We start from the raw sequence: 16567 nt of genomic DNA, 5'->3' as shown, positions 1-16567 counted from the left end.
CAGCATACGGTGGGGTTTAGCTTTTTGATCCAATCTGCTAACCTGTGCCTTTTTTTATTGGTGAGTTCGGTCCATTTGCATTTAGGGTGATTATTGATATGTGAGGATTTCCTATCATTCTATTCTATCTTTAGTTTTCTGGTAAGGCTGTGTCTCCATTGTTTCTTTGCCTTTTTGTTGTTGTCTATTATTTCTGTGTGGTGGTATTCTATGATGTTTCCCTCTGTTTCTTGTTTTATTACAGTATATATTTCATTTCTGGATTTTTTTTTGGTTGGTACCCTTAAGTATATGTAAAAGAAAGTTTGATATTTAGAGTATTCCATTTTCTTCAGCAGGCTTACTTTCTCCATTCCCATATTCCAGTTCAGGCCTCTACTCTCCCCCTTTTTATGTTTTGGTTGCCACAAATTGTCCCTGTTGATGGTGGTCGAATAGCCTCCTTTAGTATTTCTTGTAGTGCGGGTCGTGTATTAGAAAATTCCGGACTTCCGGAAAAATGGCGGAGTGAGGTGAGCCTCTGTAAAGCTCCCCTGGAATTTACAAAGAATCGAACAACAAAAACTCCACAAAGGACTCCCTGCACAGCAGACTAGCAACACGAAGAGGCCCACTACAGACTGAAATCACCTACAGGTGGGAGATTCGCGCGAGTGGAGGGAGGAGGAGGAAAGGGAGAAGCGCGCAGAGACAGAGCCGCGCGGGCGCAGGACGCAGACCTCGCTCAGTGCGCCGAGCTCGCTGCTTCCCGGAACTACCGCAGCTGCGGGAGATCGGACTGCTAGGGCTCCGCCAGGGCTCCACAGGGCTGAGGGGACAGCATATAACACGGCTGAACCCAACGCTCACGGCAGAGACCTCGGAGTAAAGACTGAGGGAAAAAGGCTGAAAACGGTGGTTTAAGCCCGCACTGCCGAGCAGAGAACAGAGCCTTAGGCACTGAGACTAGCCGCCCCCTCCCTCCCCTCCCAGAGCTCGCCCCGCCCCCACCTGCCCGGTGCTAGAAGCGAAACAGTAGCAGTGTCAGATCAAAACAACAGAAAATTTGCTCTTTTGAGATCTGTGGACTGCAAACACAAATTCACAGCCCAACTAGTTCCAGCAAAGGGGAGAGAGCTGTGGAAGCAGGACTGGCTGTGGTGGTGGTCGCCACCATTGCTCTGGGCCACCTCTCACAACTCACCCCGCCCCTGGCCCCACCTATCTGGGCGGATCCCTGCAGGAGTAAACAAACTGCTGAAATATACGGGCTCTGAATCAGCAGCTGGAAGAGCTTTCGAACATCAAAAGCTCTCCGCATACCCACCGGGACACTGCGCCCTGTGACCTAGACTAACTATTAATAGAGGAGAAGTCCGTCTCCCAGGGAATCCCCCCATTGCGTGAGAAGTTGGAATAGTACAGAGAAAACATAGCACTACTGTGCGGGAGAAGAAAAATAAGTGGCACTTGGAGAAATAATAAAACATTCTACCAAGTACTGGCAAACAAAAGAAAGACCGCTTTCTATCAACCTGTTGCAGAAGTCACTCCTGTAGATGTCTAGGAAGAGAAATAGTAAACCAGTAATCGCCATGAATAACCAAGGCAACAAGATAGCTCAGAAAGAAAGTGAAAAATCTCCAGAGAAGGCACTTAAAGATACAGAAATATGTGACTTAACTGACAGAGAATTCAAGATTGCAGTTCTGAAAAAACTCAACGTGATACAAGAAAACACAGATAGGCAGTTAAAGGAACTCAGAAACTCAATCAAAGAACAGCATGAGCATTTTACGAAAGAGATTGAAATCTTAAAAAAGAACCAAATAGAATTTCTGGAGATTAAGAACTCAATAGAAGAAATTAAGAATGAAATAACCAGCTTAGGTAGTAGAGTTGACCAGATGGAGCAAAGAATCAGTGACATCGAAGATAGAAACCTGGAAATGACACAGATAGAAGAAGAAAGAGACTTGAGACTTAAAAGAAATGAAAGAACTCTACAAGAACTTTCTGACTCCATCAGAAAGAGCAATATAAGAATAATGGGCATACCAGAAGGAGACGAAAGAGAGAAGGGAACAGAGAATATATTCAAACAAATTGTCGATGAGAACTTCTGAAATTTGTGGACAGAACTGGACCCTCGAATCCAAGAAGCAAATAGAACACCTAGTTACCTCAATACCAACAGACCTTCTCCAAGGCACATTGTATTGAAGATGTCTAAAATCAACGACAAAGAAAGAATCCTCAAGGCAGCCAGGGAAAAGAAGACGGTAACTTACAAAGGAAAGCCCATTAGATTATCATCAGATTTTTCAGCAGAAACTCTACAAGCCAGGAGGAAGTGGAACCAAATATTCAAACTATTGAAAGAGAGAAACCATGAGCCAAGAATAATATATCCAGCAAAGATATCCTTTAGATATGAAGGAGGAATAAAGACCTTTCCAGACATACAGAAGCTGAGGGAATTTTCTAATACACGACCTGCACTACAAGAAATACTAAATGCGGCTATTCGACCACCATCAACAGGGACAATTTGTGGCAACCACAACTCAAAAAGGGGGAGAGTAAAGGCCTGAACCGGAATATGGGAATGGAGAAAGTAAGCGTGCTGAAGAAAATGGAATACTCTAAATATCAAACTTTCTTTTGCATAAACTTAAGGGTAACCACTCAAAATAAATCCAGAATTGAAATATATACTGAAATAAAAAAAGAAACAGAGGGAATCATCATAGAATACCACCACACAGAAATAATAGACAACAACAAAAAGGCAAAGAAACAATGGAGACACAACCTTACCAGAAAACTAAGGATAGAATGACAGGAAATCCTCACATATCAATAATCACCCTAAATGTAAATGGACTGAACTCACCAATAAAAAGGCACAGAGTAGCAGATTGGATCAAAAAACTAAACCCAACCATATGCTGTCTCCAAGAGACACATCTCAGCTACAAGGACAAGCATAGACACAAAGTGAAAGGGTGGAAATTGACACTCCAAGCAAATGGTACCCAGAGAAAATCAGGTGTAGCCATAATGATATCAGATGAAACAGACTTCAAGGTGAAAAAGATAACAAGAGACAAAGATGGACATTTCATAATGGTGAAGGGGACTGTACAACAAGAAGACATAACAGTCATCAATATTTATGCCCCCAATCAGGGAGCACCGAAATACACCAAGCAACTACTTACAGAACTAAAGGGAGAAATTGACCAAAACACAATTATACTAGGGGACTTAAATACATCATTGACAGCTATGGATAGATCATCCAAACAGAAAATAAATAACGAAATAGCAGCCCTAAATGACACATTAGATGAAATGGACATAATTGACATTTATAGAGCACTTCATCCTAAAATATCAGACTATACATTCTTTTCTAGTGTACATGGAACATTCTCAAGGATAGACCATATATTGGGACATAAAATCAGTCTCAACAAATTTAAGAAGATTGAAATCATACCGTGCACATTCTCTGATCACAAGGCTTTGAAATTGGATATCAACTGTAAAAAGAAAGCGGGGTAAAGACACAAATACATGGACACTAAACAACATACTTTTAAAGAAGGACTGGGTCAAAGAAGAAATTAGAGGAGAGATCAAAAGATACATAGAAACAAATGACAATGAAAATACATCCTACCAAAATTTTTGGGATGCAGCGAAAGCAGTTTTAAGAGGGAAATTTATCTCATTACAGGCCTATCTCAAGAAACAAGAAAACTCCCAAATAAATAACCTCATGGTACACCTTAAAGAACTAGAAAAAGAAGAACAAGTAAAACCCAAGGTCAGTAGAAGAAAGGAAATAACAAAAATTGGAGCAGAACTAAATGAAATAGAGAACAAAAAGACAATAGAAAAAATTAATATGACGAAGAGCTGGTTCTTTGAAAAGATTAACAAAATTGACAAACCCTTGGCTAGACTTACTAAGATAAAAAGAGAGAAGACACTGATTAACAAAATCAGAAACGTAAAAGGGGAAGTTATCACGGACACCACAGAAATACAAAGGATCATCCAAGAATACTATGAAGGACTATATGCCACCAAATTCAACAACCTAGAAGAAATGGGCAAGTTCTTAGAAACATATAGCCTTCCAAGGCTGAACCATGAAGAACTGGAAAATCTAAACAGACCGATCACCAGTAACGAAATTGAATCAGTCATCCAAAACCTTCCCAAAAGCAAAAGTCCGGGACCAGATGGCTTCACTAGTGAATTCTACCAAACCTTCAAAGAGGATCTAATACCAATCCTGCACAAACTCTTCCAAAAAATTGAAGAAGAGACAGTACTCCCTAACTCATTTTATGAGGCCAACATTACCCTGATACCAAAACCTGGTAAGGACAGCACAAAAAAAGAAAACTACAGACCAATATCTCTGATGAATACCGATGCAAAAATCCTAAATAAAATTCTAGCAAATCGAATACAACAATGCATTAAAAAGATTATTCATCACGACCAAGTGGGGTTCATCCCCGGGGCACAAGGATGGTTCAACATCCGCAAATCCATCAATGTGATACATCACATAAACAAAATAAAGGACAAAAATCATATAATTATATCAATTGATGCAGAAAAAGCATTTGACAAGATACAACATCCATTTATGATTAAAACACTTAATAAAATGGGTATAGAAGGGAAATACCTTAACATAATAAAGGCCATATATGACAGACCCTCTGCTAGTCTCATAATTAATGGAGAAAAACTGAAGCCCTTTGCTCTACGTTCAGGAACACGACAGGGATGTCCCCTATCACCTCTGCTTTTCAACATAGTGTTGGAAGTCCTTGCCAGAGCAATCAAGCAAGAGAAAGAAATAAAAGGCATCCAAATTGGGAATGAAGAAGTTAAATTATCACTCTTTGCAGATGACATGATGCTATATATAGAAAACCCTAAAGACTCCACCAAAAAGCTATTAGAAACAATCAACAAATACAGTAAAGTTGCCGGCTACAAATTCAACGCACAAAAGTCCATTGCCTTCCTATATACTAACAATGAAATCTCAGAAAAAGAAGTACAAAAAACAATTCCTTTTGCAATTGCAGCAAAAAGAATGAAATACCTAGGAATAAACTTCACCAAGAATGTGAAAGACCTATATGCTTAAAACTATAAGACATTTTTGAAAGAAATTGAAGAAGACACAAAGAAATGGAAAGACATTCCGTGCTCATGGATTGGAAGAATCAACATAGTTAAAATGGCCATATTACCCAAAGCAATATACAGATTCAATGCAATCCCCATCAAAATCCCTATGGCATATTTTAAAGAAATAGAACAAAAAATCATCAGATTTGTTTGGAACCACAAAAGACCCCAAATAGCCAAAGCAATCTTAAGGAAAAAGAACAATAATGGAGGTATCACACTTCCTGACTTTGGCTTGTACTACAGGGCTACAATAATCAAAACAGCATGGTATTGGCAGAAAAACAGACACATAGACCAATGGAATAGAATTGAGAACCCAGAAATAAAACCACATAAATATGGACAGATAATTTTTGACAAAGAAGCTAAAAACATACAATGGAGCAAAGACAGCCTCTTCAATAAATGGTGCTGGGAGAATTGGATAGCCACGTGCAAAAGAATGAAACTGGACTGCTACTTGTCACCATGTACCAAAGTTAATTCAAAATGGATCAAAGACTTAAGCATAAGAGCTGACACAATAAACTGCATAGAAGAAAACATAGGTACTAAACTTATGGACCTTGGGTTCAAAGAGCATTTTATGAACTTGACTCCAAAGGCAATGGAAGTAAAAGCTAAAATAAACAAATGGGACTATATGAAACTTAAAAGCTTCTGCACAGCAAAAGAAACCATTGACAAAATAAAGAGGCCACCAACTGAATGGGAGAAGATTTTTGCAAACAGTGCCTCCGATAAGGGGCTAGTATCCAGAATATACAAGGAACTCATGCAACTCAACAAGAAAAAAACGAACAACACAATTGAAAAATGGGCAGAGGACTTGAAGAGACATTTCTCCAAAGAGGACATACAAATGGCAAATAGACATATGAAAAAATGCTCAACATCACTAATCATCAGAGAAATGCAAATCAAAACCACAATGAGATATCACCTCACCCCAGTCAGAATGGCTATCATCAACAAGACAAATAATAACAAATGTTGGAGAGGCTGTGGAGAAAAAGGAACCCTCATACACTGTTGGTGGGAATGCAGACTGGTACAGCCGTTACGGAAGGCAGTGTGGAGGTTTCTCAAAGAATTACGAATAGAATTGCCATATGACCCAGCAATCCCTCTTCTGGGTATCTACCCAAAAAATCTGAAAACATTTAGAGATAAAGACACGTGTGCTCCAATGTTCATTGCAGCTTTGTTTACGGTGGCCAAGACATGGAAACAACCAAAATGTCCTTCGATAGATGAATGGATAAAGAAGTTGTGGTATATATACACAATGGAATACTATTCGGCGGTAAGAAAAGATGATATAGGAACATTTGTGACAACATGGATGGATCTTGAGAGAGTAATGCTGAGCGAAACAAGTCAGACAGAAAAAGCAGAGAACCATGTGATTTCATTGATATGTGGTATATAAACCAAAAACAACAAAGAACAAGACAAACAAATGAGAAACAGAAACTCATTGACATAGACAATAGTTTAGTGGTTGCCAGAGGGTAAGGGGGGCGGGGGGTGGGGGGTGGGAGATGAGGGTAAGGGGGATCGAATATATGGTGATGGAAGGAGAACTGACTCTGGGTGATGAACACACAATGGGATTTATAGATGATGTAATACAGAATTGTACACTTGAAATCTATGTAATTTTACTAACAATTGTCACCCCAATAAATTTAATTAAAAAAGAAAAAAAAAAAAAAGAAAATTCCCTCACCTTCATTATGTCTGGAAAGGTCTTTATTCCTCCTTCATATCTGAAGGATAGCTTTGCTAGGTATATTATTCTTGGCTCATAATTTCTCTCTTTCAATAGTTTGAATATTTGGTTCCACTCCCTCCTGCCTTGTAGAGTTTCTGCTGAAAACCTGATGATAATGTAATGGGCTTTCCTTTGTAAGTTACCCTCTTCTTTTCCCTGGCTGCCTTGAGGATTCTTTCTTTGTTGTTGATTTTAGGCAGCTTCAATACAACGTGCCTTGGAGAAGGCCTGTTGGGATTGAGGAAATTAGGTATTCTATTTGCTTCTTGGATTCGAGGATCCAGTTCTGTCCACTTGTTTGGGAAGTTCTCATCGACAATTTGTGTGAATATATTCACTGTTCCCTTCTCTCTTTCTTCTCCTTCTGGTATGTCCATTATTCTTATATTGCTCTTTCTGATGGAGTCAGAAAGTTCTGTAGAGTTCTTTCATTTCTTTTAAGTCTCAAGTCTCTTTCTCCTTCCATTCGTGTCGTTTCCAGGTTTCTATCTTCTATGTCACTGATTGTTTCCTCCATCTGGTCAACTCTACTACCTAAGCTGGCTATTTCATTCTTAATTTCTTCTATTGAGTTCTTAATCTCCAGAAATTCTGTTTGGTTCTTTTTCAAAATTACAATCTCTTCGTAAAATGCTCATGTTGTTCTTTGATTGTGTTTCTGAGTTCATTAAACTGCCTTTCTGTGTTTTTTTGCATCTTCGTTTAGTTTTTTCAGAACTGCAATCTTGAATCGCTGTCATTTAAGCCACATAGTTCCATATCTTTAAGTTCCTTTTCTGGAGACTTGTCACTTTCTTTCAGAGCTGTCTTGTTTCCCTGGTTATTCTTGGCAATTACTGATTTATTATTTCTCTTCCTAGACATCTACAGGAGTGGCTTCTGCATCAGGTTGATAGGAAGAGGTCTTTCTTTTGTTTTCCAGGATTTGTTGGTAGAATGTTTTATTTTCTCTCCGACTGCAGCCTTTTTTTCTCTCTCACAAGGTAGTGCTATGTTTTCTCTGCACTATTCCAGTTTCTCACCCAATTTGGGGATTCCCTGGGAGACGGGCTTCTCCTCTGTTAATTGTTCGCCTGTGTCGCAGGGCACAGTGTCCGTGTAGGTATGCGGAAAGCTTTTGAAATTCCAAAGCTCTTCCTGCACCAGATTTAGAGCCGATGTGTTTGTTTCAGCAGTTCTGTTTACTCCTGCAGGGATCCTCCCAGATAGGTGGGGCCAGGGGCGGGGTGACTTGTGAGAGGTGGCCCAGAGCAATGGCAGTGACCACCACCACAGCTGGTCTTGCTTCCACAGCTCCCTCCCCTTTGCCCAAACTAGTTGGGCTGTGAATCTATGTCTGCGGTCCACAGTTCTCAGAACAGCAAATATTCTGTTCTTTTGATCTGACACTGCTACTGTTCTGCTTCTAGCACCGGGCAGGTGGGGGCGAGGCAACCTCTGGGAGCTTACGGAGGTGGTGGCTAGTCTCAGTGCCTAAGGCTTCCATTCTCTGCTCGGCAGTGAGGGCTTAAACCACCGTTTTCAGACTTCTTCCCTCAATCTTTTCTCCGAGGTCTCTGCCATGAGCGTTGGGTTCAGCTGTGTTATATGCTGCCCCCTCAGCCCTGTGGGCCTAAAGTGGAGCCCTAGCCATCTGAGTTCTTCCCTCTCCCGCAGCTACGGTAGTTTCTGGATGCAGCGAGCTCAGAGCACTGAGCTTCTGCGTCCTGCGCGGCTCTGTCACCGCATTTCTCCCTTCCCGCCTCCCCCCTGCACGTGCGATTCGCTCACCTTTAAGTGAATTCAGTAGTGGGCCTCTTCGTCTTGCCTGTCTGCTGTGCAGGGAGTTCTTTGTGGAGTTATAGTTGTTCGATTAGTTGTAAATTCCAGGGGTGATTTATAGAGGCTCACGTCCCACCGCCATTTTTATGGCACATTATTAATTCTTTATAAATGTAGATAATGATACACTGAGTCCTTAGGTAACTTGCTCAAGGTTAGACAGGTAGAAAGTGATATGTGTAAGGTTCAAATATAGGCAACTGGGCTCCCAAGTTCTTAACCCTGACACACTACTGGAAGGATGCAATGAGGGGAATATGATATAGCCCCTTTAACTACCTATTTATTTCAAGCACAAGCTAAAAGCCTCTCTTATCTGTCTGGATGGAAGTACCTACCATGGTCTGCATGTAACCTGAGGCAGGGAGTTGCTGTGGCTGGCGTTTGTCCCGAGAAAATAATACTGGAATGCTTCTACAAGAGACTCCTTTGTGCATGTGCATGTAAAACCAAAGCTAATATGACCTTTCCTCTCCCCTCCCACTACTGCTGAAACTACCTTTTGCTGCTCTGGCTGTAAATAAAACACTGGCTATATGGAAATATATAGACACCAGAGGTAAGGCCTGAGCTTAGAGCTTAGAGCTTACAAGGCTGGAGCAGCCTGGAGCTGGGAGATAGGAAGCCATGTATCCAAAAATGTGTGTGAATTCTCTGTTTAAAAACGGAGTTTTAAACAAGAAGAGGGCATTGTATTTGAGTTGTAGAATTATGAGTGTCTTGTATTTTATTTTTATGTATTTCTGTTTTTTCCAGTTTTCCTTTAATGAGCTTATATTAGTTTTATACCTAAAAATCAGCACTGTTTTAAAAGATAAGAAAAAGATTGAACTAAGACATAAAAAGAAACCACCACTCTGTTGAAATGTCAGTATAAGAGCATGATAAATGCAATATACAGAAAATCCGCCCTAATGTCAGAGGGCTAGTGGATGGGGGAAGGGGCGTTGTCACTGTTTGAGGGATATAAATGATAAATGTCTAACTATTACATTGTTTTGTGCACCTGAAACTAAAAAAAATTGGGGAAAAAAAGAATCAGAAGCTAAAAATTAAAATAAATACTCTGTAAAAGTTAAAAAAAAAATTAAAAAAGTATATAGCTCTAGCTCTGGGTAGTCCTGGGCTCTGGCACTTACCACAGCAGAGAACTTGTTTAAGTCACATAAGTTCTCTGCACCTTAAACGGAGATAATATCGCTACCCATCTTATTGATTTATTTTGAGACTAAATAAATGTATATGTTCACAGCATGTAAGGGTCTATAGGGGTTTGCTATCATGATTAATCACTACTTCCTGTATTCCACATCATGTTTCTTTTCTTGGATTTCTTGGACTTTAGTTTGTTGCCAATATTTTTGCTACTATAAATAAAATATGTTTGTAAAATTTAGGGGGAAAGAACAATTTTGCTTTTAGAGTAGTTTACTATTTTGGCTGGTAGAAAATTCTAAAATCACAGTAATTTTTTCCTAGAAACTTTCAAGACTTGTTTATTTCATTTTTTTCTAATATTGGGTAATCTGTTGAAAAGTATAATGCAGCTCATTATACTTTTCCTTTATAATGAGCTACCCTTTATATAGGATTGCCCTTTCCTTTATAATTAATTTTCTTTTAAATAAATTTTTGCCACGGAGAATGAATATTTTCAAATAGTTTTCATTGTGAATGTTTATGATTTTAATCAGTTTCGTGAAATGGATTCACAAGTAAATCAGGGAATCTTTCGTTTCCATATTGGCAACCCTTTCACTGCATTAACTGATTTCAAGTTTTTTTCTCCAAAATGTGTCAAAAATCCACAAAAAATAATTACAGTGTTTATATTTTCAAGTAAATACAGTTAAAGTGCTACATTTTATTAAAATAAATGATTACTTTAAACTTAAAAAACAAAAAACAGCAAACCCGCCCTAGGCTAAATTACGTGTTTTTCAAATTGATCCTAGGTATCCCTCTACCCTCTTTCTGTGTCTCTTCTCTTTTCTCTAGCCTTCCCTTCCTACCCCTTTCATACCTTAGATGCTGACTATAGCTGTTATATATGGACCAGCTCCTCTCACAGAGAAACAAATTCACTCTAACGTGTAGGTGACTGGATTATGCTTCCTCGGCATGGCGGGGGTGGTGTGGTGGGAGTGGGTATGTGTTTTAAGAGTAGAACTCTGGAAGAATTTATCTTAATAATTTATCCCAATTGTTGGACTGTAGCCACCATTTCTAGTTATGAAATTTCATCAAATATATGTTACATTTTAAGATTAACTTTGGGAATATCAACCTAGTAAAATTTTGATTGAAGTATAAACAAATACCTTTTTTGAAAGGAAAAAAAAATAGGAGTAGGGAGTCTGCAGGGAAATGGGGGAGATATTTTGATGATTCTTCAGTGACTCCCACAAATGCATTTTATTTACTTTTATTTAAAAAAATTTCGGACAGGGGGAATATTGGGGAACAGTGTGTTTCTCCAGGTCACATCAGCTCCAAGTCATTGTCCTTCAACCTAGGTGTGAAGGGCGCAGCTCAGTTCCAAGTCCAGTCGCCGTTTTCAATCTTAGTTGCAGGGGGCACAGCCCACCATCCATGTGGGATTGAACCAGCAACCTTGTTGTTAGTAGCTTGTGCACTAACCAACTGAACCATCTGGCCGCTCCCCACAAATGCATTTTAAACTTGTTGTGGGAATGGATAGAACTAGGTAAAAGGATTCTGTTGGGTTTTATTTCTTCATAATATTGTGATGTACATAAAATTAAAAAAAAAAATGTTCCTAGTTAATTTCAGAGTTAAAATTATTCTCTTGCTTGCTTAGAACAGGCGATTCCAGGATACGTATTACTGATCTCCATAAATAATGATAGCTCACTATGTTAATAACATTTAGTACTATTTTTCATATCCATATCTGGTATAGTCCTGTCATTTTTTCTGTGAAGTTCAAGATATGTACATTTTAGACAGCTAGACTATAACAGTAATAATGCATTTCATATATAAGATTATGTTCTTTCACTTTTAGGGTATGCCTTTCTAATGTGAGACGGAACACAGAGCTACACAGTCATACTTCTGTTTTCCTTCCTTCCTTCAGAAAGATTCCTGACCAGACATGGGTGCAGTGTGATGAATGTCTCAAATGGAGGAAGCTTCCTGGCAAGGTTGATCCGTCTACATTACCTGCAAGATGGTTTTGTTACTATAATTCCCATCCAAAGTACAGGTAAGGTTGGGACTCAATATTATGCCAGAGATAGCTCCAGATTTGTCTTTGTATTCTAAAACACTTCACATCTCAAGTCTACACTCTTCAGCGTGGCATTCAAGGTCCTGTGCCGCTTGGTCCCAGCCTATCTCTCCAGCCTTATTTCTCACTGTACCTGAACTCACACCCTGTGCTTAGCCAGTCCTGTGGCTTCACTGTTTCCCACACATGCCCCACTAACTCCCTCCTCCATGACTTGACAGTCATTCCACTTGGCTTTCAGTGACTTTATGCATTCCATCTGCCTATCCAAATCACATCCATCTGCGATGCTTAAGTGTATTGTGTCATACTTCTCCTGTTGACAATAGTGATTTTACTCTGGCTTCCTGAGGTACTTAATTATTGACATTTGCTCACATACCGTTATGGATTTTTGGATGTTTTTCACATGTATTCATTTTGTCTCTTCACAAGATTATAAGCTGTTTGAGAACAAGGGCTTTACATTTAGGGTTGAGTTCATGTTTCCTATGCCTGAATCTGTTGCAGTGCATTCAATGCTGTTTTCATGTTTGTCTTCCTAACGCACCATACGTTCCTTGTAGCAGCTAATATCTATATTGTGCCTGGCATATCTGTGGGCATTTGTTTCCATTTAACAAATATTTCTTTTATTTGGCTCAGTAGACACATAGGTCTACAATAATAATTCAGTTAGCTTCATTTCAGCTGTGATGTAATTTTTTCCCCTCGGGATAAATGCTGATAGAAAACAAGGTCCTAAAACAGTGTGCTTTTTAGAAAAAAAATGTTTAAAATGGAGGAAATTAATTAAATGAAATCCAGGTTTGTAATGAGTAAGCACTCCCCCAGTCTCCAACTGTGCCTAAGTCCCTCTCCACAGGAGAGTAACTGGGACTATTTGATTGGAATATGGGAATGAGTGCTTAGAAGTCTCACTTTTGAATCCTGTACCTCCTGTCAGGTTTTTTTTTTAACTAAAGTTTATTGGGGTCACAATTGTTAGTAAAGTTACATAGATTTCAGGTGTACAATTCTATAATACATCATCTATATATGTCGCACTGTGTGTTCACCACCCAGGGTCAGTTTTCTTGCCATCACCATATATTTCATCCCCTTTACCCTCATCTACCACCCCCTCACCCCTTACCCTCTGGTAACCACTAAACTATTGTCTGTGTCTATGTGTTTTTGTTTCTCATTTGTTTGTCTTGTTCTTTTGTTGTTTTCAGTTTTATATACCACGTATAAGTGAAATCATATGGTTCTGTACTTTTCCAGTCTGACTTATTTTGCTCAGCATTATAATCTCAAGATCCATCCATGTTGTTGCAAATAGTACTATATCATCTATTCTTATGGCCAAATAGTATTCCATTGTGTATATATACCACAACTTCTTTATCCATTCATCTATCGAAGGACAGTTTGGTTGTTTCCATGTCTTGGCCACCATAAATAAAGCTGCAGTGAACATTGGAGCACACGTGTCTTTATGGATAAATGTTTTCAGATTTTTGGGGTAGGTACCCAGGGGAGGGATTGCTGGGTCATATGGTAATTCTATTTGTAATTTTTTGTGTGTGTCTTCCATTGGTCTGTGTGTCTGTTTCTCTGCCAATACCATACTGTTTTGATTACTGTTGCCCTGTAGTACAAGCTGAAGTCAGGGAGTGTGATACCTCCTCCATTTTTTCCCCCCTTAGGATTGCTTTGTCTATTTGGGTTTTTTTGTGGTTCCATATAAATCTGATGATTGTTTTTGTTCTATTTTTAAAAAATGCCTTTGGGATTTTGATGGGGATTGCATTAAATCTGTATATCGCTTTTGGTAATATGGCCATTTTAACTATGTTGATTCTTCCAATCACTGAACACAGAATAGCTTACCATTTCTTTCTGTGTTCTTCAATTTCTTTTCAAAAGTCTCATAGTTTTCAGTATATAGGTCTTTCACATTCTTTGTTAAGTTTATTCCTAGGTATTTTATTCTTTTTGTTGCAATTTCAAAAGGAATTGTTTTTTAAATTTCTTTTTTTCTGAGATTTCATTGTTACTGTATAGGAATGCAATGGACTTTTGTACATTGATTTTGTAGCCAGCAACTTTACTGTAGTTGTTGATTGTTTCTAATAGCTTTTTGGTGGAGTCTTTAGGGTTTTCTATATACATAGCATCATGTCATCTGCAGAAAGTGACAGTATAACTTCTTCATTCCCAATTTGGATGCCTTTCATTTCTTTCTCTTGCCTGATTGCTCTGGCTAGGACTTCCAACACTATTTTGAAAAGCAGAGATGATAGGGGACAGCCCTGTCGTGTTCCTGAACATAGAGCAAAGGGCTTCAGTATTTTCATCGTTAATTATGAGATTAGCTGAGGGTTTATCATATGTGGCCTTTATTATGTTAAGGTATTTTCCTTCTAAACCCAATTTATTAAGTGTTTTAATCATAAATGGATGTTGTATCTTGTCAAATGCTTTTTCTGCATCAATTGATATAATCATATGATTTTTTGTCCTTTATTTTGTTTATGTGATGTATCACATTGATGGATTTGCTGATGTTGAACCATCCTTGTGCCCCTGGGATGAACCCCACTTGGTCGTGATGCATAATCTTTTTAATGCATTGTTGTATTCGATTTGCTAGAATTTTATTTAGGATTTTTGCATCTATATTCATCAGATATATTGGACCATAATTTTCTTTTTTTCTGTTATCCTTACCAGGTTTTGGTATCAGGGTAATAATGTTGGCCTCATAAAACGAGTTAGGGAGTATTGTCTCTCTTTAATTCTTTGGAAGAGTTTCAGGAGGATAGGTATTAGATCCTCTTTGAAGGTTTGGTAGAGTTCCCTAGTGAAGCCATCTTTTGCTTTTCGGAAGGTTTTGGATGACTGATTCAATTTCCTTACTGGTGATTGGTCTAGTAGATTTTCCAGTTCTTCGTGATTCACCTTGGAAGGCTCTGTGTTTCTAAGAACTTGTCCATTTCTTCTATGTTACAGAATTTGGTGGCATATAGTCCTTCATAGTATTCTTGGATGATCCTTTGTATTTCTGTGGCATCCGTGATAACTCTCCCCCTTTCATTTCTAATTTTGTTTGTTTGTGTCTTTTCTCTTTTTATCTTAGTGAGTCTAGCTCCGGGTTTCTCAATTTTATTAATCTTTTCAAAGAACCACCTCTTTGTGGCATAAGTATTTCTATTGTCTTTTTGTTCTCTATTTCATTTAGTTCTGCTCTGATTTTTGTTATTTCCTTTCTTCTGCTGACATTGGGTTTCACTTGTTCTTCTTTTTCTAGTTCTTTAAGGTGTAACATGAGGTTACTTAACTGGGATTTTTGTTGTTTCTTCAGATAGGCCTGTAATGATATAAATTTCCCTCTTAAACTGCTTTCACTGCATCTGAAAAATTTTGGTAGGATGTATTTTCATTCTCATTGGTTTCTATATATCTTTTGATCTCTCCTCTTATTTCTTCTTTGACCTAGTCGTTCTTTAAAAGTATGTTGTTTAATCTCCATGTGTTTGTGTTTTTTCCTGCTTTCTCTTAGCAGTTGCTATCCAGTTTCAAAGCCTTGTAATCAGAGAATATACTTCGGATGATTTCACTCTTCTTAAATTTGCTAAGGCTAGTTTTGTGTCGCAATATATGGTCTATCCTTGAGAATGTTCCATGTAGACTAGAAAAGAATGTATAGTCTGATGTTTTAGGATGAAGTGCTCCATAAATGTCAGTTATGTCCATTTCATCTAATGTGTCATTTAGGGCTACTATTTCGTTATTTATTTTCTGTTTGGATGATCTTTCCATAGCTGTCAATGATGTATTTAGGTCCCCTAGTATAATTGTGTTTTGGTCGATTTCTCCCTTTTTTTCTGTTAGTAGTTGCTTGGTGTATTTCGGTCCTCCCTGATTGGGGGCATAAATATTGATGACTGTTGTGTCTTCTTGTGGTCCAGTCCCCTTTATCATTATGAAATGTCCATCTTTGTCTCTTGTTACCTTTTTTTTATCCTGAAGTCTGATTCATCTGGACTACACCTGCTTTTCTCCTTATCCATTTGCTTGGAGTATCAATTTCCACCCTTTCACTTTGAGTATATGCTTGTCCTTGTAGCTGAGGTGTGTCTCTTGGAGGCAGCATTTGGTTTGGTTTAGTTTTTTGATCCAGTCTACTCTGTGCCTTTTTATTGGTGAGTTCAGTCCATTTACATTTAGGATGATTAATGATACTGAGGATTTCCTATCATTCTATCTTTACTGTTCTGGTAAGATTGTGTATCCATTGTTTCTTTGCCTTTTTGTTGCTATTATTTCAGTGTGGTGGTATTCTATGATATTTCCCTCCGTTTCTTCTTTTATTATGTTATGTATTTCAGTTCTGGATTTTTTTTTTTTTTTAGTGGTTACCATCAAGTTTATGTAAAAGAACGTTTCATATTTAGAGTATTGCAATTTCTTCAGCATGCTTACTTTCTCCATTCCCTTATACCTGTTCAGACTTTTAC

The 16567-nt window shown here is 38.4% G+C and overlaps 1 protein-coding gene across 1 annotated transcript in view; it reads left to right on the top strand.

The window, feature by feature from the left end:
• The window catches only part of MORC4 (MORC family CW-type zinc finger 4), a 73839-nt gene that overhangs the window by 33870 nt on the left and 23402 nt on the right, over positions 1-16567 (top strand). The window contains exon 11 of the mRNA XM_074323475.2: positions 11910-12038. Coding sequence (XP_074179576.1) covers positions 11910-12038 — 129 coding nt within the window. The remainder of the gene's footprint in view (positions 1-11909; positions 12039-16567) is intronic.

Source organism: Rhinolophus sinicus, chromosome 18 (assembly GCF_057876585.1).
Source record: "Rhinolophus sinicus isolate RSI-liver-muscle chromosome 18, RSI-T2T, whole genome shotgun sequence".
Lineage (NCBI taxonomy): Eukaryota > Metazoa > Chordata > Mammalia > Chiroptera > Rhinolophidae > Rhinolophus > Rhinolophus sinicus.
The sequence above is the reverse complement of the archived record's forward strand: the minus strand, read 5'-3'. Positions and strand labels throughout refer to the sequence as shown.